Genomic DNA, 27794 nt, shown 5'->3' with positions numbered 1-27794 from the left:
GAGACTCTAAAACTCTGCGTGTGATCCAAATAGATGCGTAAAGTGCGCACTGGACACAGCAACGTCAGGGCTGGGTCTGCCTCCTCCTGGGGCAGTGCTTGCAGGTTCACCACCTGGTCCCTAAAAGGGGTCGTGGCAACCTTGGTCACATAGGATCACGTGAGACCGAACTCCAGGCACGTGGTTATGTAAACCTATGCATGATATTTGCTTAGGTTATTATGGTGCACTTGTTTTGAGTATCATCTTCACACAATATTTGTCAATAGCAAAATGCCTACCTTTAGTATGAACAAAATCACAATTCAGCATCAGGCTCATTTGGGTTATATATGTTAAAAATGCATGCACGTGCATTTTCACATTAACCATCTCAATAATTGGTCTTTAACATATTCTGTTCGTAATGGCCATTAAACATGGCAAGCATTTTAGTTAATTCATGAAAATCTACTAATACTGTAATTGTGCAGTGCAGAAATCTGTTGAATAAAACCAGTGGATTTAAAATGTGAATAATAGTCAATAAAAGAATAATGGTGTTTGAAGCAAACTAGAGCTACTGTAAGTGAGCTTCAGTAATGAGTACTTCCACGAAAATGTGGCACAATCATGGAAAAAAAAAGTATTTTTTTTTTTATTTTTTTTTATTAAACATGTATTTACAATATAGCTGCACATTTACATTCATACAAAACAGCCCCTAAAATAATTGATATCAATAGAGGTACAAAATAGTTTTAGAGATAATTATATCAAAGGACACTTCAGTTTCCAAAGAGAGAGAGAGAGAGAGAGAGAGAGAGAGAGAAAAAGATCTGTCAGACCAGTCCTACATGATACAGATATCATTGTTAGTAAATAAAACCCTCCCGATAAAATAACAGCTGTTTGCCACTTATGTGGAGTATCTTGTGTATTTGACTAAAGCATGGTTAACAACAATCATTGTGTTCAGTTTGATAGATGTGTTGTTTTCATGGAGATGGTTATGACAAAATCATGACAAAAACTATTCTTTAGTGTAAATACTGATTTTGAATTACAGGTTTACATTAAAGAACTAGTGGCTTGTGTTATGATCATTCCAAAATTGTCTATGAAGAAGATGCTCTTATCCAGGTCATTGTAGAATGTCTAAAAGAGTTAACCGGACTTGTCGTTATGTGATGTTGGAGATTCCCTGACATTTATGGTTTGGGACAGGGAAAACAAGATTGTCTTGGGTGCTTTGTGATTCACACCCAGGGTTGGGCTGTAACGGTGTACATGTAACGGTGTTACATATTCAGAATACAAAAATGAAGTAACTGTATTCAGCCCCTGTTATGTTTTCAAGCATCTGTATTCAAAATACAGTTACTTTATAAAATTTTAATAGAATACTTTTAGAATACTTCTCTCATAATGACTACAAAATAAGGCAGAAAGAAACAAAATCTTGTCAATCAAGTGAGAAACTTGATTGAGTAGTTCAGAAAAACTTCAGAAAAAAAGATAGAAATGCAACGTGTTATTCATGTATAATGATTTGACCTTAACAATCAGCATGCTGTCAGTTGTGCAACATTATCAATACAGTCGGCAATGGTTTTTCCACAAATAGAACATTTGCGCGAATGATACATTGTTTCCCGCCATTGTTGCTGTGTAAATAAATTGATGCAGCAGATGCGGCTTCTGTGTACGGACAGCTCACGATAAGCATTTGGTGAGTCACGCCCACATTAGAAATTTGCAAAACTGTTGAAAAATAGCAGTTATTAATGACAATAATACTATGAATAGGTAAAATATGGGAGAAAGTACTGCAAAGACTGATCAGAGTCAGATCAGATCAGATCATAAAAACCTCATGTAAATAACTACTGTAAAACGTGTGGCTTATAGACCTATGTGAGGCTAGTTCAGTGTGACACATATTTTGTAAAATACAGGCATATTAATATTATTTCTCACTTAAAAAAACCCCACATCTCATTCAAAGTGATGCCCAAAAACATATAAAACAATTAAAAAATAAAACAAATGATAAGTGAAAGAATCAAAAGCACCCAAAAATAAAAGTATTAATAAGTGGTAATAAAATAAATAAATGAAATAAAACTAAATGAATAAATCATCCTAAATATGAAAATATACAAGCAATCCTAGTTAAAAATAATGAATATACCACATTGTTGTCACATGACCTCACTACTTTTATGGCATCCAGTTATCGTCTTAAAAATAAATATGGTTTATTTGCATTTCTTATCTAATTTTATGTCAAAATGTATGATTATTTGTCAGTCTAATCAAATAATGGAAGAAAACGATTAAAATGTTAAAATATTAAAATATTGTAGTTGACCACAAACTGCCTTCTGTTTGTCTTCTGCCTTTAAAAAAAAAAAAAAAAATTGTGTCCAACTACACATCTAATTAAAAAAAACAAAAAAAACAAGCTATTCAGATTCAATTAGATTAGTTAAAAGTGGAGGTGTAGCACTTCAGATAAGATAATAATGACATATCACACTTAATTCTTCCAATTGTGCCTTGCCTTTATAAATATGTATTCTAAAAGTATTCTTGTATTCTGAATACGTTACTTTTTATTTGATGTATTCAAAATACTTTACTGAATACATTTAAGAGAGAGTATTTAGTATTCCGCCCAAGTAATCCACTTAACCCTTTTCACACCATTAGTATAGCGAATCCCATAGCAAAATGTCGGGGAATCTCCGGCATCAGTTCACAATGGATGAAGACACTAAGATGAGTCTTAAAGGGGTAGTTCACTCAAAAATTAAAATTCTGTCATTATTTATTCACCCTCATGTTCCCAACCCATATGATTTTATTTCTTCTGTGGAAAAATGTTTGCCTCAGTCATTATTCACTTTCATTGTATGACAAAAAGATACAATGAAAGTGAAAGGTGACTGAGGCTATCATTCTGCCTAACATCTCCTTTTGTGTTCAGTGGAAGAAAGAAAGTCATATGGGTTGGAACATGACAGTGAATAAATTATGACAGAATAATTTCTTTAAAGGAACAGTTCACCCAAAAATGAACATTTTCTCATCATTTACTCACCCTCATGCCATTCCAGATGTGTATGACTTTCCTTCTTCTGCTGAACACAAGTGAATATTTTTAGAAGAATATCTCAGCTCTGTGGGTCCCTACAATTCAAGTTAATGGGTACCAACATTTTGAAGCTCCAAAAGCTTATAAAGGCAGAATAAAAAAAATCCATACATCTCTAGTGGTTAAATCCATTGTTACGTGCCCCTGCTCTTTCGGTTTTTTTCAAGTGTGTTTGACTTCATTTAGCGCTGCACAGACCAGTCGGCGCTGGACTTGAGGCAGTGCATGTCGGTTAGAAAATTTGTCCAACTTGAACCGGCGCCACTGCCATGTCACCGTGACGTATGCCATCAAAGTACCGCAAGAGCGATTCGAGCAGCCGGCTGGTGCAGCTGCTGCAGTTGCTCCAGAGGAGCTGCACAAGCTCTGAATGATGACACAGCTCATTTATGATTGGTCAGACTCACAACATGACAATGGTTACACACGTTTCATGGGCTGCGTTCGCAATTGATTACTTCACATTCTACTCTCATTACTTCTGCTATGTCAGTATATGGTAGAAATATTAATTTTCAAATTAATAATGTTTCTGATTATTTTGTGTAAAATTCAAGCATCTGTCTATCTGAATCACATTTTGTCTCCAAACATCGTGTGATATTCTGTGACTGGTGTAGGTTCAGCAGACGACAGGAAGAGCAAAGTGTCCGGCTTGGCTGCTTTCTTTTAAACTCCTCCCCCGACTGCATACAGCAAATCTTGCCGATTGGCAAATCGAGATGCAGTCAAGTCGAACATACCTTTTGTGTTTCTTGTGTAAGGCTGCCAGTTAGATGGGGGTGGAGACTCTAATAAGCTACACCTGAATTCGTGCCTATTTAAGAGGTGCTGGCTGCACTTCATGGAGCGGCTGCCCCAGGAAACCTGCTCCAGTGTTTAATGTTTGTTTGCTGTTGTTTTGATTTCTTTATTTTGAAAGGATGGTGAGTTCTTTTGTTTTGTTAAAACAGACTACAGTAGCAAGACTGAGTAAGAAAGCTGACCCGGAAGTTTATTTTTCTGTGTTTGTACTTTTCTACGGAAGTTAGTATGATTTCTTAACTCTTAATAATTCGACAGTTTAATTTAGTCAGCTCATCTGTCCTTGTTTGGTTTATCATGTATTTACTTATTGTTTCTTTATTTTTGTAAATAAACCACCTTTTTCTTTACCATGGCCATTGTGACCTTTTTGTTTTCAACTTTTGATGGCTTATTTTGGTCCCAAATTTGGGTCGTAACGTCCATATCTTCAGAAATTATATGATAATTGTGGTTGAGAAACAGATCAATATTTAAGTCCTTTTTTACTGTCAATATCCACTTTTCATGCATATCACAACCTACTGGGCAGGGAGGTGAATTTATAGTAAAAAAGGACTTAAACATTGATCTGTTTCTCATCCACACTTATCATATCACTTCAGAAGACATGGATATAACCACTTGAGTTGTATGGATTGCTTATGCTGCTTTTGTGCATATTTGCTTCAATTTTTGTACAATTCACTTATATTTTATGGACCTAGAGAGCTATATTCTTTTAAAATCTTTGTTCAGCAGAAGAAAAAGTCATACTCATCTGGGATGGCGAGAGGGTGAGTAAATTATGAGATTTTCATTTTGGGGTATATATATATATATATAATTTTTTTTTTTTTTTATGGCAGGCATATTGACCTGCTGACTTAAACCATTATATCTATCAGGGAACAATTCTCATTGGAACAAAATATTTTTATTAGATTTCAAGAACATGTCAGGATTTATCAAAATGGCAAATGTTTTTTTCAAATGTTTGAATTACGTCACTTTACTGAATAAGTTTATTCTTTGTTAGCAGCTTTTTCCATAAAAGAAAGCTGTATTTTTCTAAACTATTTTAAATTCTAGGGGCGAATGTAAATTGTACTGCCCTGAGTTAACTCATGGACATACAGTATTTCTTAACAATGCTGTGAGGCATAGTAATGTATAAGACAACTTTTTAGAGTCTGGTCCTTGTTCTGTCCCCAACCTGAAGAATTGTACTATTTGTCTAGTGTACGAGGACTGATGTTGGGTACCTGCCTCTTGAAATGTTGCCACTTTGTAGATGCTTTTGTCAGCCTACAGTAGAAAATTTCACTGGCTTACTTGATTTGTCATTGGATGACAGATCTAAATCCTGGAGTTAAAAGCATGATTTAAGACCTCAGAATCTGCATTCATGCTGTAAAGCCTGTTATGATGACAGTGTCACTTTCCATTCCAGTTCATATCCAGAGGGCATATTATTAAATTATAAAAAGAAACATATCACTCACATCCCATAATTTACCTAATGCTAATTAATCCAACAGTTGGGGCAAGCACGGTGAAAATTACAAGCTACTACTTACATAGATCAGAAGATTCCAATGTTCTCAAAGTGAGGAAATCTCCAACTAACAATCTTTTCTTGACAAAAAGGGTCTCACCACAGGTTTTCTGATGGAGACACAGGAGGACTTTATAGATAAACTGAAAACTGCAAAGACTAGCAAGTGTCTGTCAGATGTAGTACTCCTGCATGGTGTCTCTCATACAGTTGTGAAGGTGAAACTCTGCCCTGTAAGCAGCTTCAAGGCTTCGTTGGTGCTCCTTTTCTTGGAGTCTTGCAGTTCTTTGAGCTTGTCGATGCTGGTACAGGAAACGGGTCATCACTGCCAGCACACAGAGGGTGCTGAAGACTACAGCTATAACCACGCCTGTGAATCAAAAAGGAGATTCAGGAGGGGATTTAAAATTGCAAATACAATCTTAAATCCACTAAGACCCCGTTTACACCTGGTATTAAGATGTGTTTTTGGTGATCTGATCAAATGTGGTAAGCTCTAAATACAGGTCTAAACTGGGTCTAAAATGTTTTGTGATCGGATCACAAAAACTACAGTTGAATGTGGTCAAAAATAGTGGTCGATAAATTGACCAATATTTTGCATTTTTTAATCTGCATTGGCTGATAAATTTTCCTATTTGGAGGATTTGTTTCTTGAGGGCTCTGAGAATCACCTGCTTGCATGTGAAGCGACTGAGATATGAAAACGATCTGTCATGGTTCGTTTTGTTATGTGCTATCATGTTACTAAAATAATAGACCAGTGTGCAAAAGTCTTATTTAAACGGTCTGCATATCAGAGCCACGGCAAGTGCTCTCCTGTTTCATGCCTAAAGTGTTGCATGTTAAAGTGCTGCCTCCCTTTCTCTCCTAAACAGTTCCATGTAACATTTAACTATCTGGTCTAATGATAAAAAGGCAAATATCAATAAAACTTCTATTATATACCATCTGCAAATATGCAGATATCTCGTTTAAACAGATGTAATTCACAAACCTCATGAAAATCCAGCATTTTTTTCCCGTTGAGTGCTCATCTAATATCTTTCTCTGAAGCACGTATTCTAAAAGCCAGAATCAAAACTTAAGGATCAGGATCAAAATTTCCTCTGATTCACAAATCATGACGGTCAGTCCGTGACAATCCAAGCAGGCGATCCAGGCCATTTAAACTGTCAGGAGATTGCTGCTCGCGCTAGATCTGCATGAGTGCATGAGTGCAACTTCAAAGTAAAAGTTTTAAATTTTAAAAAGTGGATACATCCACAAACATGAGAACTTCACGGATCTTCTTCAGTGTGTCTGATATCAACATGCAGGAACACTTATGAGAAGCACAAACATCTGCAGCTCAGGTTAATACAACTAATCCAATAAAATAATGGACATCTGCTCGATATGTTGCTTTTGTGCATAGATTAAATTTCAGCTGCATCTGGAAGAAATAGTGCACCATTTTTTCAGTGCTTTCTTTGTCTCTTTGATTTTGTTGCGCTTTACAAGTGGTCAGAGACACATTTAAGTGACCAGGTGTAAACAGCGATGTGTCTCACCTAACCACATGTGATTGGATCACCCAAGACACATCTTAATAGCAGGTGCAAACGGGGTCTAAATGGGGTCTAAATTATGTGGACACCACTTTCAAATTAATTAATTATATTAATTATAATTAATTCCAGTGAAGACAAATTTTGGCAAATGCTAAAATGCTACAGCAAACGATGCCATTCTAGAAAATTGTGTTGCCAGCTTTGCAGTAACAGTTTGAAGGGGGCTGTTTTCTGTTCTAGCATGAAAATGGCCCTGTACACAAAGTGAGGTCCATTAAGGCATGGTTTACTAAGTCTGGTGAGGAAGAACTTGACTGCCCTGGAAGAACTTGACTCCCTGCACAAAGCCTCCTGACCACTTGATACCACTTTTTTTTTTTTTTTTTACTCTCTATAAGAAATATCCATTGATCATTTGCCTTACCTTTCCTCTACTGCCAATGCATCTCTATACTAATTACTTAAAACTGCTGTGAAACTTTCAGCATTGTCAGTCATGCTTTTTTGATCTCAAAGCTGGCGGAGATGAGAAATAGGATCTGTGTTTTCATGGTTTATTGTATATTCTATAGTCAAGGGGTCTTTACAGTCCAGGGATCTGTACATCAGATTTGAATGCTTAGCATGATTTGTGTCATTGCATGTTGATGTCAGGCAAACTGGAGAAGCTCCATGGAGTGTTGTGTTTGACATGTCTGGACTTTTCCAATTTTTCCATTTTTTTTTTTTAAATGGATGGCTATTTTCTTTCAAACATGCACATAACTGGCAGTTTAAAACACTTGTTTTAAAGTAGTGGCTGACTGACAAGTGAATAAGTGGTGCTTCACTGTTGCCTGGGACCCAAAAGGATGGATTAGTGTTTACAATACAAATGTGATGTGGTTTTCATGGAGAAACTCACGGAAGCAGAGGGATGGACTTAATCGTGGGATTTACTGACAGAGGGAATGGACAAGAGGTGTAACAATCAGGGGAGGCAATCCAGACACAGGTATGACACGAACAGCAGGTGAGTAAACTCCAAACAGGGAAATATAACAATATGCAGATGAAGGGAAAATTCTTTTGGTCTTTACAGGAAACGTAAACATAACAGGAGAATCCAAACACTGGGGAACAAACAGAGGAAGAACTAATACTAAACTCTGGTGAGGGGAACAATAACAGGTAAGTATATAAATGCAGGTACGTCTAGACAAATTAGGGAGTCCATAGTCTCCGGGGAAACACTGACAATGAGAACAGACAATGATTGTGAGTGAAAGCCGGGTTCTTATGCAGTCCTTGATTAGACACTGATGAAGTGCAACTGCATGTGATCAACTCGGGGGAGAGTGAGCACTGTGTGGAGTGAGAGAGTGAGTCCGGTGGATCCGTGACAGAACACCCCCCCCCAAAGGGCGACTCCTGGCACCTAAAGATGAAGGAGGGTAGGAGGACACAGATGACAGGGGAGGATCCAGGAGGACGATCAGGAGGAACTGGCGGACGATCCAATGGCCAGGGAGGAGTTTGTGGATGATCAGGAGACCAGGGAGGTGACCACTGGGCAAGGACTGGGTCAGGAGGCTTGGGAGACGGCCACAGAGCAAGGACTGGGTCAGGAGGCTTGGGAGACGGCCACAGAGCAAGGACAGGGTCAGCAGGCTGGTGAGGCAGCCACAGAGCAGGAACAGGGTCAGGAGGTTTGGGAGGCAGCTCTAGGAAGGGAATGGGTTCCGGCGGTTTGGCCGCAGGAGGTGGAAACTTAGGGGGTGGAGCCATAGGCAGATCCAGAGGCAGAGCAGCAGGAGTAAGGATTTGAGATCCCAATGGCAGAGCTGGAGATGGGTCATTTGAGGATTTGAGACTCAAGTGGTGGAGATAGTAGCTGAGTGGGCTGAACCATAGGAGGTGGAGTTTCAGGGGGTGAGGGTGGAGCCATGGAAGATTCTGAGGGCGGAGACGAGGGAGGTTTGACGAAGGCAGGCGGAGCCGAGGGAGGCTCGATGAAGGCAGGAGGAGCCAGGAGATGCCCGAGGGGCGGAGCCAAGGAAGTCGGAGCATTGGGAGGCTTGAGGAGCGGAGCCGTGGAAGGCTCAAGGGACGAAGCCATGGAAGGCAGAGCCGTGGAAGGCGGAACAATAATAGGCTCTAGGGGCGGAGCCAGGGAAGGCAGAGCCAGGGGAGGTACAAGAAGTGGAGCCAGGGAAGGCGGAGCCATGGGAGGCTTGAAGGGCGGAGCCACGGATGACTCGAGGGGAGGAGCCTGGGAAGGCGGAGTCACGGGAGGCTTGAGGGGCGGAGCCGTGGGAGGCTCGAGGGACGAGGTCATGTAAGGCGGAGCCGTGGGAGGCTCGAGGGGCGTAGCCATGGATGGTCGAGGCTACAGGCATTGGCTCTTGCTCGTTAACCGTGGCAGGCATGGGCACTGGCTCGTTAACCGTGGCAGGCATGGGCATTGATAATCCACGAGGAACGGTCTTCATGGCCAAACGTACCGACATCAGTGGAAGATCATTCACTTTAGAACATAGTGCAGAAAACAACGAGATAAGCTCCGTGGTCTTCGGAGCAGGCAGAGGTGGTGGCATGGGGATCCCGCCATATCCCACAGTGTAAGGGGAGAATGCTGGGATAGGAGTTACCTTGGGGGTGATGGGAGTGACCTCCTCTGTCCTGTGTGTCAATACTTGTGAGGGGTAATGGATGGCCAGTGTGGCTCGGACATAATCCGCAAAGGAAAGACTCTCCATCTCCAGAAGGGCTGTGTGTCGATGAAAGTTCAGTCCCATTCCTTAAATGGATCTGAGGTAGGAGTCCGATGTTGTGATTGGGGTGATAAGTTGACAGAGCTTAGTTGTGTATTCTAAGAGAGGAAGATCTTGTTTAAATAGCTCCATCAATGCACCAGTCAGTTCCATGCTCTTGGTGATTGTGCTCGTCGGTGTTGGTGGAATACCTGCTGAGTCCTTTTTGGTTGGTCTGTTCTTCTGTCACGGAGAAACTCACGGACACAGAGGGATGGACTCAATCGTGGGGTTTATTGACAGAGGGAATGGACAAGAGGTGTAACAAACAGGTGAGGCAATCCAGACATCTGTGATATACAATGGGCCAGAGTAGCTATAATGGTTTGGATAAACACTGAAAAGAAGTTCTGAAGAAATCAGGAGCAATACTTGAATAGTCTTGCCCAACTTTCGACAAATTCACTTCCTCCTTTAATGGAAAATTCATGCCGTCAGCACATAACTAACCGTGAACTAACCTTTGTGACAGTTTCAAAGGAGATTTTATTACCATAAATTACTGTACACAATAAATTACCAATAATAAGTCATAACACCTTTCTGAAATAGAGAGAACAAAAAGAAAAGAAGGATATAAACAAGATGTGTGATAGTGAGAGCTCATTTAATACTTCACTGACTGCAACAAATGAAACAGTAAAGCAGACAGAGGTGGTAAAACAAACCTCCGATTACAGCTGAATCAGGCTGGCTGTTGTCTTCACGATGCTTGTTATCTTTTCCCACCACCTCTCCATGATCTACAGGACAGTGGCACATGAATCACATAGAAATACACCACAGATTTAACAATAAAACCACAGTTTTAGAAATAAAGAGATACTGTAAGTTTTCTCTGAAAGTAACTGCATCAATTGTGCATGATGCAGTAGCTTAATATTGGCAAAATGTCTTGTCATTGCCCAATTACTGAATTTTGACTGAATTGTGTGACATGATTTCTTACATCAATATGTCTATTGCTATCATTTTGTGACCATATGGTGAAAAGTTGCCAAATGTTTGCACGCAAGTTATTTCTGTGGCTAAGTATATTAATCTCAGTTATGGTATGGATTAGCAATGGGTGTGTAAAATGTTAACATTTTCCCTCAAGCTGAACCTTCTCATGATGCACGATGGTGTTTAAGTGCCATGGGGGAAAAATGTTAAATCTAAGATTTTGAGAATAAAGTCATAATATTTTGAGAATAAAGTCAAAATTACGAGATTAGAGTCATAATATTTTGAGAATAAAGTCAAAATTACGAGAATAAAGTTGTAGCATTATGAGATTAATGTCTGATTATTTTGAGAATAAACACAAAATTTCAAGAAACAGCGCGTCATTATCACAACGATAGAATGCCAGGCCAGCAGCTTCATCAATGCAAGAAATGGATGTGAATTATTTAGTTAAATCATACTTTAGTTTAGGATTTAGCAACAAATCCTTTGTCATCTTTTGGCACATCAGCACAAAGTTAATATTGGGATCCAGACACTACAGTGGTTATGTAGGAACTGAATTTATTCAGGAGAAATAACCAGACAGACGCAGTCCCGCTCGGTGTGGGTGATGCTTGGGCTGGGTTTCCCGAAGCTCTAAGCTGAACATTAGTAGCACTTAAATTGTATCTACAGCACGTTTCCCAAAAGCATCGTTATCTAAGTAGCATGTAAAATCACTCGTAAATTAACTATGAACTATGGAGAGCTATGAATCGCTCTTAAGTCCATAAATTACTACACATATTGTTCTTGCATCTTTCACAGTTTATCAGATACAAAGGGACATTTAATAAATTATATTAATATATTTTGATAATTAGAAAGCCATTGTACATGGTTTCAGAGGATAAAAAAGTGTAAAAAAAAATCACATTGAAATCAATAGGCAGTCTCCACAGTCTGCATGTGATGTGATACACTATATTGCCAAAAGTATTCGCTCATCTGCCTTTAGACTCATTTGAACTTAAGTGACATCCCATTCTTAATCCATAGGGTTTAATATGACATCAGCCCACCCTTTGCAGCTATAACAGCTTCAACTCTTCTTGGAAGGCTTTCCACAAGGTTTAGGAGTGTGTTTATGGGAATTTTTGACCATTCTTCCAGAAGCGCATTTGTGAGGTCAGACACTGATGTTGGACGAGAAGGCCTGGCTCGCAGTCTTCACTCTAATTCATCCCAAAGGTGCTCTATCGGGTTGAGGTCAGGACTCTGTGCAGGCCAGTCAAGTTCTTCCACACCAAACTCGCTCATCCATGTCTTTATGGACCTTGCTTTGTGCACTGGTGCGCAGTCATGTTGGAACAGGAAGGGGCCATCTCCAAACTGTTCCCACAAAGTTGGGAGCATGGAATTGTCCAAAATCTCTTGGTATGCTGAAGCATTCAGAGTTCCTTTCACTGGAACTAAGGGGCCAAGCCCAGCTCCTGAAAAACAACCCCACACCATAATCCCCCCTCCACCAAACTTCACAGTTGGTACAATGTAGTCAGACAAGTACCGTTCTCCTGGCAACCGCCAAACCCAGACTCGTCCATCAGATTGCCAGATGGAGAAGCGTGATTTGTCACTCCAGAGAACGCGTCTCCACTACTCTAGAGTCCAGTGGCGGCGTGCTTTACACCACTGCATCCGACGCTTTGCATTGCACTTGGTGATGTATGGCTTGGATGCAGCTGCTCGGCCATGGAAACCCATTCCATGAAGCTCTCTACGCACTGTTCTTGAGCTAATCTGAAGGCCACATGAACTTTGGAGGTCTGTAGCGATTGACTCTGCAGAAAGTTGGTGACCTCTGCACACTATGCGCCTCAGCATCCGCTGACCCCACTCTGTCATTTTACATGGCTTACCACTTCGTGGCTGAGTTGCTGTCATTCCCAATCGCTTCCACTTTGTTATAATACCACTGACAGTTGACTATGGAATATTTAGTAGCGAGGAAATTTCATGACTGCACTTGTTGCACAGGTGGCATCCTATCACAGTACCATGCTGGAATTCACTGAGCTCCTGAGAGCGGCCCATTCTTTCACAAATGTTTGTAGAAGCAGTCTGCATGCCTAGGTGCTTCATTTTATAGTGTAGGTCTAAATTAGGTCTAAAGATAGATCTAAGTTTACATGAAACATAATATAGTATAATGTTTTAATGGCCTTCTTTGATAAGCATAATTTGTTCTTATTGAACAGATTTGCTTAGAAGACATTATGTGAGTAATGTAACCCTGCAGTTTAAAACTTAAATAGACCAAAATAAATAAACAAAATGTGGTTAACAAAGGAGATTAGAGTGAGAGTCTGCAATGAGCGATTCATTCTTTCTCTTCCTCCTGTTCTTCTTCTTCCTCTAATGGATGATTCAAATAGTCCTAGTCTGTTTACACAGTAGTCATAAATTGCATGCTGCATAATGGCAGTAAGGCTACAAGTGCACAGTAGGGCTGGGCGATATAAAAAAGAAATATATTCATTATATTTTTCAGAAAAAAAAAAAATATTGCCATATCCGATTACATCGTCAACCCCCGTTTTACGTGCTACTTAGATAGCGATGCTTTTGGGAAAAGTGCTGTAATAAGTACAATTTAAGTGCTACTAATGTTCAACTTAGAGCTTCGAGAAACCCAGCCCAAGCATCACCCACGCCAAGCGGGACTGTGCGAAAGTCTGTTTGGTTCTTTCTCCTGAATAAATTGAATTTCTACATAACCGCTGCATTGTCCAGATCCCAATAATAACTTTGCGCTGATGTGCCAAAAGATGACAAAGGATTTCTTTGTTGCTAAATCCTAAACTAAAGTATGATTTAACTGAATCATCCACATCCATTTCTTGCATTGATGAAGCTGCTGGCTCGGCACTGTTTCTTGTAATTTTGGCTTTATTCACAAAATATTATGACTTTAATCTCATAATGCTACGACTTTATTCTCATGATTGTGGCTTTATTTTCAAAATATTACAACTTTAATCTCGTAATGCTACGACTTTATTCTCAAAATCTTAGATTTACAAATTTTTCCCCATGGCACTTATACGCCGTCGTACATGATGAACCTTCTTACTTGCTCCCTTTCTTTTTTGTAAAACTTTTAGAGATCTTCCCATGAACTGCCAAATTGAAAAAAAAAAATAAATAACAATTGGCATGCATGTTCTGCAGATATAATGCATAGTTAAGTACAATTTCAAGGATTAGTTGAAAAGACAAACAATTGCTGATTTTTTAGCAATTGTTATGTTTCTGTCTTTAGGTTCACATCCAAACATTAGTTTGCATATGAAATGAGGCTTGGACCACACTCATTGCTGCTTGTAGCTATATTTAAGTGTGTACTTTTTAAATTGCCTTCTTATTATGCCTACAATAATTATAAAGCCACACAAACAGAAGCACAAAAATCTCACCAAGTGAATGCTGTCCAGCTAACTTGGTTTTACTGTTATTTAAGAGCAATGGGATAGGATGTGCTTGATGTGCCTCATCACTACCAAAAATGTTCCTTAGATTCACACTTTTGATTGCAGTGAAATTCTACGTATTCAGTTCTCAAACACTGTGTTTAAAAAGTTTCTATTCATTTCTAAGAGCTTACCGAAGCGAGATACAGAAGTTGAAATGTCAGCTAATGCACAATTCGACTCCACTAAATGTCCTTGTATGCTGACCAGTGAGCTACCTCGGTTCAATAATGCTGCCTTAAGTGGGGCAACGTGGTTGTACTGGACAGATGAGAAGCAGCCAATGAAACCTTTGTATCCAGCATGAGCTACCTCATCATCCATTACATCACTTCCTGTTTAGAATAATGCAAAGAGAATGTATATATTTAATATATTTCATTTTTTTCTGTAAATATTTGATTATTCATTAAAAACACTGCACATAGTTAGCAATTATGTCTGAAATTACATTACAGGAAAAAAAATAAAATAAAGCTTCACCGTTTCAGAATCTGCAACTCTTATACACATACTGTAGGAACAATTCTGCTTATTCATTGTTAATACATGCGCTTCAGAGTTGAATCATCATTGGCTAATGTCAGAACAGGAGTATTCAAACCCATCAAGAACCATGAGAGGCACTGAAAAACAATGGTGCTATTTAGAATAGAACTTGAGGAATGTGCAGAGTAACACGTACATTTAATTGGTGATTTCGGTGTATAACATTGTAAGGGACTCGACATGGAGGCGAAGGTAGAATCCATATGCAAGAAGTTTATTACAATCAGCAAACAAATCCAAGACACAAGGCAGAGACGTAATCATTGAAGCAGGCAAAGTAGTTGTTACACAGGTAATCAGTCCAACCAGGCAAACAGAGCTAAACAGTAATCCAAAATCCGTAATCCAGTAAAGCAGGCACAATGGTCATAACAAGTAGGCAATGAAACAGACAATGAAAATAATGCTTGGTAAGGCAGTGAAACTGGCAATACTTTGCAAAGTCACAATGGAGAAGCATGGCTATTTATATAGTACAAACAGGAAGTCACCATAGAAGAAACGGTATAGTGTCAGTATTCAGGAGAGGGCTCCCTCTGGTGGTTGGCTGAAGGGATACCAGCCTCATTCATTACAGAACCCCCCCCCCTCTACGAACAACTCCCGGTGTTCTTCTGGGTCATCCCCTTGGTCGAGGTGCAAGACGATTCGGGTGCCCTCGATGGAAGTCATGGATCAATGATGGGTCCAGAATGTCCTTGGCAGCTACCCAAGATCTCTCCTCTGGTCCATAACCTTCCCAGTCCACCAGGTACTGCATCAGGCCCCCTAGACGATGCGAGTCTATGATCTCTCTGACCATGTAAGCAGGTGATCCATCTATCTCCAGCGGAGGAGGCGGCTCAGGATCTGTGGTTCTGGGGCCAGATGTCAGGTGGGCAGGTTTCAACAATGACACGTGAAAGGAAGGAGAGATGCGGTAGTTAGCAGGTAGCTCCAGTTGGTAAGTTACAGGATTGATTTGTCTTACAATTCTGAACAGACCAACATACCTGGGGCTGAGTTTCCTGCAGGGTAGCCTCAACTTGAGGTCTCGTAGTCAGGGTGGGGACGCCTCCGATGATCAGCTTGGATCAGTTGGGCCCGGACGGCCCGCTGCAAGCTGACATGCGCACTGTCCCACACTTGCTCGCTCTGCCTGATCCAACAATCCACTGCTGGCACCATAGAGGGTTCACCCGACCAAGGGAACATAGGAGGTTGGTAGCCTAACACACATTGGAAGGGAGTGAGTCCAGTAGATGAGTGCGTGAGGGAGTTCTGGGCATATTCAGCCCATGGAAGGAAGTCACTACACCTCTGTTGTTCTCAACTGCATTAAGACCTGAGGTATCTGCTGATTTTCTGATTTAGTCTCTCCACCTGTTCGTTTGCCTGAGGATGATAACCAGACATGAGGCTGACGTTGATGTCCAGCTGTTTACAGAAAGCCTGCCAGACTCTCGAAGTGAACTGCGGTCCCTGGTCAGACACCATGTCTTCTTGCGGACCACAGATCCTGAAAACTTGGTGGAACAGAGCGTTAGCGGTTTCCATGGCAGTGGGTAGACCTTTCATGGGGATTAGACTGCATGACTTGGAGAAATGATAAATGAGAACAAAGATGGTGGTATACCCATTGGAGTTTGACAGATCAGTGATTAAGTCGACAGACAGGTGGGACCAGGGTCTCTGAGGGATAGGCAGTGGCTGTAGCATGCCGGCTGGCAGTTCTCTGGGGGTTTTAGACTTTGCAAAAACTTGACACTTTAATGTATGCAGTGACATCATTGAGTGAAGGCCACCAAAATGAGTTACGTACCAGGCTTATAGTTTTCTGGATGCCAGGGTGTCCAGTGCTGAGGGAGGTATAGATCCATTGGATTGTTCTTTGGCGTAGAGCGCGTGTACATAATGTTTTGTTGGAGGGCATTCAGGTGGTGCAGGGTCTGCTTGTTGGGTTCTTTGTATCTCTTCCATGATGTCCCAGATTATGGGTGCGATGACAGAAGGTGGGAGTATAGATTCGTTTTGAGGTATGTTGCGAAGGGGATCATGACGACGAGAGAGAGCACCAGCTTTGCAGTTCTTACTGCCAGGGCGGTAGGTGACTGAATTGAAACCTTGAAGAGTGACCATCGGGCTTGTCATGGATTCAGACGTTTTGCTCCCTTGATGTATTCGAGGTTCTTATGGTCGGTGATTACTTGGAATGGAGGGACAGAACCTTCAAGCCAGTGGTGCCACTCTTCTAACCCAGCCTTCGTGGAGAGTAGTTCTTTATTTCCAACATCATAGATCCTTTCAGCTGAGTTCAGTTTGTGGGAAAAGCACAAGGATAAAGTTTACCAGGGTTACCTTGGTGTTGAGAGCACCACCCCTATGACACTGTCTGAAGCATTCACTTCCACAATGAACGGTTGGTTAGGATCTGGGTGCTTGAGAATGGTCGTGAAAGTTGTCTTGAGTGTCGAAGGCCTTTTGAGCAGAGTCACTATAGTAGCTTGGGTGGTTTTCCCTTGATTAATGACGTTAAAGGAGCAGAGATGAGAATGTAGTTGGGGATAAACTGCCTGTAGAAGCTCGCAAAACCCAGGAAACATTGTAGCTCCTTAACAGTGTGGGTCTCGGCCACTCTGTGACTGCCAGGATCTTGTAATCAGCTGCAGCTGGTGATGTGGAAGGACGAATGAACCCTGAAGCTAAAGCCTCTTTGACGCAAGTCTCCATGGCCATGGTTTCAGGTCTTGACAATGGATAGGCTTTGCTCTTAGAAGGTGCCATGTTGGGTAGTAACTCAACAATGCAGTCCCATGGACGATGAGGGGGTAATTTTGTAGCCTTGATTTTGCTGAATACCTCGGAATTCAGAATATTCCCTCAGGACCTGGACTTGAGCTTTGTTTTCAGGACTTTTGACACTGGTAGTCAAACATGGCATGGTGACTGTGACATGAAGACAATTAGACTGACAGTAATCTGACCATTGTTTTAACTCTCCCTGGTTCCAGGAGATGATGCAATCATGGATAGCCAGCCATGGGTGACCCAGGATGAGATGATACTTGGGCGAGTCAACGACAAGAGAGATATGATCTGTGTGAAACAATCCAACCCGTAGTGTCACTGGAACAGTTTGGTGAGTGATGCCTGTGCCTATAGGTGCATTATTCACAGCAGTAATGTTAATGGTGGGTATACAAGGTACTGTAGGGATATGGAGTTCTTGTACTAGACCTTGGTGAATTAAATTCACAGCAGCCCCTGAGCTGACAAGTGCAGAAACAGATTTCAGTTTATCAAAGGAGAGCTCAATGGGAAGAGAGTAACTGTGGTGTGTGGGAGATTAAATGTTCATGGTATTCACAATAGTTCTGGAGTCTTGATATTTCTTGCCTTTGTAAGGGCATGTGGAGTTTCGATGCTTCCTTTCACCACAGTAATAACACAGTCGCTCCTGATTTGACGATCGCGTTCTTCATCAGAAACTCTGGTATAGGTGATCCGCATCCGTTCAGGAGCTTCAGGGAATGCCTGGACTTGACTATGGACTGATGGTTGTGACTTGGGACTAATCTTTGAATTGTGCAGTAAATTATCAATCCTTACAGCCAATGAAAAAAATTCAGTGAGTGTTGAATCCTCACCCTTACATGTGAGTTCAGCCTGCAGATTGTAGTTCAGTCCCTCTCTGAACACACAGTCCTGAGTGCAATCTAATTTAATCCACTTTGGGCTGCTAATGTCCTGAAGTGTGTGGCAAAGTCAGCTGCAGAATGTGAACCCTGGCGTTACATAAAGCAACTGAACAGAGACATCTTTACCTTCCTCTGTGTAAAACAATTAATGGATCTGGGAAGTGAAGTAATCAAATTACGTTCGAAGCCGATTATCACTCTCCCAAACAGCTGAGGCCCAGTCTACTGTATTACCGGTAAGGAATGTCATCATAAAGCACATTTCTTGGACTCCTGACTGAATGACTCTTGTTGATTGGAGAAATATACTTTACATTGACGTAAAAAAATCACTTACATTTCTCTGGCGAGCCATCAAACTTATCAGGAAGAGCCAATCTTCCAGGTGTAGCTTGTGGAGATGGAAGAGAATGGATATAGTGGGCAAGGTTTTCATTTTCAGTTCTTAGGTGGTTCAGTTGTTCCTGGAAACTTTTGAGCTGTTTGCTCTGGTGAGCGAATGCAGCCTGAAGCTGAGAAACTTCTGCTGGATTCATTGGTGGCGAAGTATTCTGTAAGGGACTCAACATGGAAGCGAAGGTAGAATCCATATGCAAGAAGTTTATTACAATCAGCAAACAAATCCAAGACACGAGGCAGAAACATAATCGTTGAAGCAGGCAAAGTAGTCATTACACAGGTAATCAGTCCAACCAGGAAAACAGAGCAAAACAGCAATCTAAAAACAGTAATCCAGTAAAGCAGGCACAATGGTCATAACAAGTAGGCAATGAAACAGACAATGAGAATAACGCTTGGTAAGACAGTGAAACTGGAAATAGCTCACAAAGTCACAATGGAGAAGCATGGCTATTTATATAGTACAAACAGGAAGTCACCATAGAAGAAACGGTATAGTGTCAGTATTCAGGAGAAGGCTCCCTCTGGTGGTCAGCTGAAGGGATACCAGCCTCATTCGTTACAAACATCAAGTATGTAGATATTTTTAATCTATATTACAGATAATTGGAAACTTGTCTATTGCAAAGGACTGAATAAGGCTCTTTAAAAAAAAAAAAACAGATAAATTAGATCCATTACCTGTCACTTTTCCCAAGGTCAGTGACTTCATAGAATTAAACGCTGCATCATATGATAGGGTGTACTTCTTATTTTCATGGTCAACCTGCAAACAATTAATGGAAAGAAGGAAAGAAGTACTGAAAAATAGCACCGCAATTAATCACTCTAAATTAATGAGTTAAATGACAGCCCTCTATATATACTGTATATGTGTGTAACTGGATACTACAAGTGTGGATCATTGAAATGCTATTTCTATTGCATTTGCTTTGGGATTATATATATATATATATATATATTATATACACACACACATACACTGGTGGCCATAAGTTTAGAATAATGTACAGATTTTGCTCTTTTGGAAAATAACTGGTACTTTTATTCACCAAAGTGGCATTCAACTGATCACAATGTATAGTTAGGACATTAATAACATGAAAAATTACTATTACAATTTGAAAAAAAAATAAAAAATAAGAACTTCTTAAACTACTTCAAAGAGTTCTCATAAAAAATCCTCTATGTGCAGCAATGACAGCTTTCATTGGCATTCTAGCTGTCAATTTGTCCAGATACTCAGGTGACATTTCACCCCATGCTTCATGCTGTACTTGCCATCAATGCGGCTGTCTTGTCGGGCACTCATGCACCTTACAGTCTAGCTGATCCCACAAAAGCTCAATGGTGTTAAGATCCATAACACTCTTTTCCAATTATCTGTTGTCTGATGTCTGTTTTTCTTTGCCCACTTGAACCTTTTCTTTTTGTTTTTCTGTTTCAAAAGTAGCTTTTTTTGAGGGGAAATGGGGCCTGTCTAGATTTGATCAAAAATGACTTTTTTCAAATAGTGATGGTGTTGTTTTTTTTTTTACATCAGTAATGTCCTGACTATACTTTGTGATCAGTTGAATGCCACCTTGCTGAATTAAAGTACCAATTTCCTTCCAAAACAGCAAAATCTGTACATTATACCAAACATTTATATATATATATATATATATATATATATATATATATATATATATATATATATATATATATATATAGTATAGTAATCTGACGACTGTATAAAAAAAAGAAAAGAATAAAGAAAATAAAAAATAAAAAAATAAAAAAATACAATTCAATGAAGTACAAAATAAATAAATAAATAAATACAAAAATGAAATGCAAAAATGAAATATGGTAGAGACTAATGCTAAATGAAAATACAAACAGGACATTAGCCTACCCATATGCTTCAGCAGACACCACCATAATACATGCTTATGTCATTCACAGCATTTTATGCATTTAAGTATTGCTTAAATCAGTCAAAGCATTTTATGCATTTAACACATGCTTAAATCGCTTAAAGCATTTTGCTTATTTTTTAAACCAGGCTTTAAGGACATGTATAACAGTTTAAACAATACAATTCTCTTACACGTTTTCAGATATAACACGTATTATACTTATTTACTAAACTGGAAAAAACTCTTGGCTATAAATCATTAAATAAGATATAATTAATTCAAAATGTACATACCCAGTCCTCGCATTTATGCAAAACGTGATCAAACTCCACACATGCAATCCATATGCATCATTAAAAAATGATCCATAACAAACACTCAATTTAAACACACAACTCTTCTGAACACATATTTATTCATAAAATTTGATATTTACCAAAAAACTTTTCAACCAATGCACAAAACTGGGAGCTCTCTTGCACAATGTAAGTGCTGGAAAGCAGGTGTCACAAACCTCTTATGACTAGCATTTTATGACAAGCATTTCAGTGTTCCACACTTGTAGTATCCAGTTATATAATGTATTTTGTATTCTTACGTACAGTACATGTGATGATTACACATCTGTAGTTTGTGTTTCATGTGTGTAATGTAATATAACACCTGAACAAACACATCCTTTCCCTCCCAATGGATATGAACTCTATGCAGCCGTCCATCTGACAGACTACTCAAAATCGGGCTAAACACATCCGGTCTCTTCTCCTTATGAAGTCGGTACCAGATCTGTAAACTCCCTGAGTGGACAGATCAATAGATTTAGCATATTTGGCATAGGCTACACATAGCTGCAGTCAGGGATGAATAATGTTATCGTGAGCATGCTGTAAAACATTGTAAAATCAATTTAATTATCCATTTGGTACTTAGATTGGTCAAGCAAATTTTAAAACACTGTAACTTCAATCACAGTAAATTATGTAGGTTCCAATACAATTGCGCCTCACTATTCTTACAGAGCTCAGCAAGACAATAGAAGCTCCCAAGGAAAGAACTGCATAAGTCTATGTGACAAAGCTTTTATATATAGACTATGCAGGGCCTTAGTAGCTGCTCTAAAAGTTTCATAAATATTAATTCTCTGGCAGCCTCTAGCCCTTTGCCTTGTACTGAATATGTCAATACATACTTATTTATCCCTCCTACACACATATAGTGCCAGATCTGGGGGACTAAAGAACTCTGCTTTACACTGTGAGGGAATATCAGCACTGACCTGCACCTTCATAATGCAAAGTTGGTAGTGTTAAATTTCAACATCTCCTGGCTTTCTTTGTGTGCCAAGGATTACTGCAGCTAACACTTCCCTTCAATATTTGCAAAAAGCACATGTGATTGGACTTAGCACAAAAATAATGTGCGTGGTGCTATTACTGTAGATACAGTGGCCCCAAAAATCATTTGGACACCTTTCAAAATGTATGAATGTCTTTGCATTTTATAATAAAATATCAAGCCAAATGGCATTTATTTAAAAGAAATATAGCACAAGCACACTTTTCAAGCAAGACATTAAAAAAAAAGTATTTTAGGTTTCAAATGATAAAACATTTTGTTCAGTATAAAAGCAAATGTGTTTGGACACTTTCTGGTAGTCAAACTTAGTGGAATTTGGTTCATCCATAATTAATGTGATAAAATACACCTGTTGTTACTTTGCTAGGTCACCTGTGTGCCACTCGAGGGGATCTGACTTCATACATCCACTAAAACATCCTTGAGACCAGTTGGTTAAAAGTAATTGCAATTATGGCTCAGAAAAATGAGGTTAATTCTGAGAAAAATGTCCTGGTTACTTTCGTAACCTCCATTCCCTGATGGAGGGAATGAGACGTTGTGTCGATGTAGTGACACTAGGGGTCACTCTTGGGAGCCCTAAACACCCCTGATCTTTGAAAAAAGGCCAGTGGGAATTAGCGAGTGGAATTTGCATATCATTCCCCCGGACATACGGGTATAAAAGGAGCTGGTATGCAACCACTCATTCAGGTAATGTGCTGAGGAGCCGAGACAAGGTCCCGGCCATTTCAGCGGGTAGTTCAGCGTTGTGGCAAGAGGGACACAACATCTCATTCCCTCCATCAGGGAACGGAGGTTACGCAAGTAACCAGGACGTTCCCTATCTGTCACTCACTTGACGTTGTGTCGATGCAGTGACACTAGGGGTCCCTGTACAAAATGCCACGACTACTGAACTGTGTTACGTGGACTAGCGGTGCGAGATGGGCAGACCTCTGTGTGCCTCATAGCCAGTGCACCAGGGCGTTACGTAACCTCCCCCAACGCTCTTATGAGCATCGAACGGTCCTTCGGGAACAAATCAACTGCCCAACAAATAGGAACAGGCTAGCCCAGCTGTGGCCTCTTTTCCTCTTTTTTCTCCCCAAAAAGAGTGGAATTTGTTAACCGACTGGGGGCCATAAATGTCACTCCCAAGGGGAAGACACCATGGAGACCACACCCAACCCAGAGAAGGGGGGGGTATTTCGAGTGGAAATACGTCACATGGTCGTACCGAGTCTTGTCGGAAGTATGTCATGTGGAGAAGTCACCTGGTAGGTCCTACCCGAGGGGGGCGGAGTTTCTACAAGCATGGTGACCGGGGGCAGAGGGGCCTCTGCCCAAAAAAGACACAGTTTACCGACAGGGAAACGATTTAGCGGAAGATATATCACATGGGGTCACCTATGGGGAACCAGTGCATTTGGAGCACCTACCTCAGTACAGGGCTTAGTTAGCACATGTACTGGACCGGCAGCGAGTTTCTCCGCAAATTCGTCTGCCACAGGGCTAAGGAGGAAAATCATCAAGGGATCACAACTTGTGAACAGGACTGGGAATCAAAGGCGTACATCTTCACCTCATGGGAGGGGAAAGGCACTATACGCAAGCGGTACACCCGGCCAGCTGTCCCGGAACTTACCTGTTCAGACCTGACAACACACGGGACGAAACCGGCTCAACCCGGAGATTATAGAACCTCGCAAAGGTGTTGGGTGTCACCCAGCCCGATGCTCTGCAGATGTCTGCCAAAGAGGCGCCACCGGTCAGGGCCCAGGAGGCTGCTACACTCCTAGTAGAGTGAGCTCGTAGCACCACGGTGGGTGGCTCGTCCTGAGCGTGATATGCCATCACGATGGCGTCAATGACCCAGTGGGCGATCCTCTGTTTGGAGACAGCACTTCCTTTCCGCTGTCCACCAAAGCAGACAAAGAGCTGCTCGGAGCTTCTAAAGCTCTGCGTGCAATCCAAATAGATGCGTAAAGCACGCACCAGACACAGCAACGCCAAAGCTGTGTCTGCCTCTTCCTGTGGCAGCGTTTGCAGGTTCACCACCTGATCCCTAAAAGGGGTCGTGGGAATCTTGGGCACATAGCCTGGTCGGTGTCTCAGGATCATGTGAGAGTAGCCCGGACCAAATTCCAGACATGTTTCGCTGACTGGGAACGCCTGCAGGTCCCATACCCTCTTGATGGAAGTGAGCGCAGTCAGGAGGGCAGTCTTCAAAGAGAGTGCCTAAAGCTCAGCTGACTCCAGGGGCTCGAAGGGGGCTCTCCGTAGACCCCGAGGGACTACAGAGAGGTCCCATGAGGGGATGAGCAATGAGGACAAGACCCATCCACGAACGATGTCTCCACGTGGGCAGTGCCCAGACACGTAAGACAGTGATCGTGGCCGTCAGAAGCGGAGAGATAATGACCGCAACCAGGAATAACACACAAACGGAAAAGCATCTTTAAAAAGACGTTCTGTGTGTGCCGCTCTTTTAGAATGAAAATATACTCTTTTTAGAATATACTCTTTTTGTTATTCTGCCGAAGCGCCCAGGGGCGTTCTCTGCACTCCACGGGTGCAGAGGGGGAGAAGCCGCTGAAATGCGCTGTAAAATCCAGCAGATGAGGTGAATGAACTCGCGGATGAATTCAGCTTTAATGAATAGAACCATTCAGCTCCGAAGAGAAAATCTGAATGAGTGGTTGCATACCAGCTCCTTTTATACCCGTATGTCCGGGGGAGTGGCATGCAAATTCCACTCGCCAGTTCCCATTGGCCTTTTTTCAAAGATCAGAGGTGTTTAGGCTCCCAAGAGTGACCCCTAGTGTCACTACATCAACACAATGTCAAGTGAGTGACAGATAGGGAACTAGTATAATTTGTTTGCAGTGGTAACTCATGGCATGGTTTGATGTTTAATGCAATGCAATTCATACAATTAAGTGCAGCTCAAGTGTTCAAATGTGCCAATACTTTTTAAAGCCACTATGTATGTTGTATGATAAACATCCATGCTGTGGTAAGGTTACTGATCAAAGGAATGACTAATCTGAGAGTTTTCATGTCTACCAGGAGAAAGGTGTGGAATTAAAGACATTGGTTTTTCAAATCATAAGGTTTGTGAGAATGCCTGATCTAGTTTTGCTGATAATATGTTGTTAGCTTATTGTGATTTACTGAGATTCTTTACACCTTCGAGTGATATATGTAGCTGTAAAACTGATAGTTTTAAAATTAAATGAGCAGCCCAGGGGATTAAACATTGGCCTTGTGGCCTTCACCTAATTAGAGGGAGAGAAGACAATCAGGAAGCTATAACTTTTTTATGCTTCTTTAAATTTAATCTTGCAATATAATATTCCAGATAATTGGGGATGTAAATATACTTCTGCAATATACCTATTATAGGCATATAAACCAATACCAGCCCATCTATTTTGACAATGATTCACATTTGCACAGCCGTCTCACCGTTCCGTGCTAAGATGACTGCCACATACTGCTGGTTGAGTGTGTTGATTGTGAGCAGCATGGCAGGACTCTGGGTGGTTTGGAAACTGAGTGCCATGTTGTCTCTGGACTTGATATACTGAGAGGGGACAGACATTACTGTGGCCGTCCTGTTCTGCATGACAGAGAATGGCTCCTGAAAGGTGTAGATAACAGATGCACCTCTTTCAAAGGACATGGACACCTCTGTGGACACAAAGATAGATTTTGTCACCGACTATAAATCTAATTGCTTACACTTGAGAGACATTTGGTTTCAGCAAGTTTTGAACAAAACACTTTGAACTCGGTGTGGGACTGCCACACAGACATTGAGACAAACAATTGAATAAATAATAGAAACTGCTATAACAAGTAAGAGAAATTTTGTTAAGAGAAACCTTGAATGTTGTCTGAAAGTTAAAAAATACTAGAAGTTTGAAAGCTATATATACTTTATTCATTTATACAGTGTATATATATATATATATATATGTGTGTGTGTGTGTGTGTGTGTGTGTGGTGAAATGCAATTATTTGCCTCTACCCTCAAGGCTATTTGATGCCCACGCCCCTTTGGCGTTTACTTATTATTGAGCCTCATTTAGTGGGTGTATAAAAAAAGGTGTCACCAGGTCAGCTAGGCAGTGCGTCAATTGTTCAGCTGATAACTGTTTCTGGGATTCTGCTGCCCTGCGTCAGATGTATGTGTTTATTCTGTACTGCTGTACTCTTGCTTATTGTCGCTTGTATACCGCTAATTGTAACATTTCATGGGAAAGCTGATGTCTGCTCGGATGTGCTCACCATACCGCATAGTGCGGCTGGTTGCCGTTCATTGGAGTCGGATTTTTTTAGTGCGCTGTTCTAAAGAATTGATGCACTAAAGAACAGTGTGTCATTTGGTGACTGCTGCTCTCCTGCTCGGTAGGTGTATTTTCTGTTTACCATTATGGGCATGTTCAGTATGTTGCGCAGGTTTTGTGGTGCATGATCTGTGTATTAATTTCTCGTCAAGTGAACTTAAGTATTGGCTGCTGGATAGATGTTATGGTCTCCATATTGGTATGTAAAACCCACTCATGTCTCTACGGCCACCTTTAAAGGTATGTGGATTCGTTTTTTTTTTTTTTAACTTTTCTTTGCATTTTTAAGTGAATAAATCAGCCCATTAGCATGTCTCTTCCTGCTCTGTTGCTGCTTGAAGCTTCGCTGCTGTTTTGTTTCACCTTTGTTTGTTTCGCTTGTTTAGCTTATGTTTGTGTTTTGGCGCTGTGGTCGCTTAAATATTTTTGTTTCCTTTTGCTGGCTTTCAAGCTTTTTTTCATTTTATATAGTTTTGTTTGCTATTGCTGCTGCTGATATTATTTTGTTTTATTTAGTTTGCTTGTGTGTTTAGGTGCTTTGCTGGCTTTATTTTGTTTGTTTTTCCCTTCAAGCCTGGTGGGTGGGGTTGGTGGGCTACTACTTGCACTCAGAAAGACTTTGGAGTTTGATATCCTCAGGTTTGAGTGTCTTTCTTTTTGTATTCTAATTTGATTTTGTTTCCTGTAAAGGGTGGCCGATATAAGACCCTGAGTTTATTTTCTAATTTGATTTATTTTCTGTGATCATTGGTTTTCTTGAATTTGGTTTTGATTTGTTTGTGTGTTCTTTTTGTGTTTTATTTTATTTTTTTCTTTGTCTTTCTAGGAGCTGGGGGCCTGGCGTGGGCAGGCTAGCTGTCCCCGTGTGGTGGTGGTTCTCCTTTCACTGAGTGCTGTGTGCAGATCTTTGCAGTGAATCTCACTGGAGTACGTGAGAGTGTGATTTGGTGCACGTGTGGGTATTTATTATTGCGGGCATTATTAAAGCCCTGTATCTAGCCTGCCTTGCTACTGGTAAGCCCCAGCTCATTATTTTGTGCATTTGTGTCTTGATGTTATATCACAGCTTGGTGCTGTTTGCCTTTATTGGCACTTTATTCCTGCTACACCACATTGAATGCCCTTTTTTTTATTTATTTTTTATTGTGATTTAATAAAGACATATTTTTGGTATATACATACCCACATCTCATTGTCTCTGTGTGAGAGAAATCGAACCTGTGTGTCCTTATTTGGTATTTCCCTGGGTAATTAAACCAGGGTGGTGTTGTCGCTACTTACTGTGGAGGTAAA

At 40.7% G+C, this 27794-nt stretch overlaps 1 protein-coding gene across 1 annotated transcript in view; it reads right to left on the bottom strand.

The window, feature by feature from the left end:
* Positions 1-5424: 5424 nt before the first annotated feature.
* LOC127447843 (contactin-associated protein-like 5) overlaps positions 5425-27794 on the bottom strand; it is a 167211-nt gene continuing 144841 nt past the window's right edge. Inside the window, exons 19-24 of the mRNA XM_051709940.1 lie at positions 25618-25842; positions 21475-21608; positions 19592-19676; positions 14420-14620; positions 10494-10568; positions 5425-5850 (exon numbers count right to left, since the gene is read on the bottom strand). Of these exons, the coding sequence (XP_051565900.1) occupies positions 5654-5850; positions 10494-10568; positions 14420-14620; positions 19592-19676; positions 21475-21608; positions 25618-25842 (917 nt within the window). The 3' untranslated portion in view covers positions 5425-5653. The remainder of the gene's footprint in view (positions 5851-10493; positions 10569-14419; positions 14621-19591; positions 19677-21474; positions 21609-25617; positions 25843-27794) is intronic.

This window comes from Myxocyprinus asiaticus, chromosome 11 (assembly GCF_019703515.2).
Source record: "Myxocyprinus asiaticus isolate MX2 ecotype Aquarium Trade chromosome 11, UBuf_Myxa_2, whole genome shotgun sequence".
Classification (NCBI taxonomy): domain Eukaryota; kingdom Metazoa; phylum Chordata; class Actinopteri; order Cypriniformes; family Catostomidae; genus Myxocyprinus; species Myxocyprinus asiaticus.
Note: the sequence above shows the minus strand (reverse complement) of the source record. Positions and strands in the feature narration are given on the sequence as shown.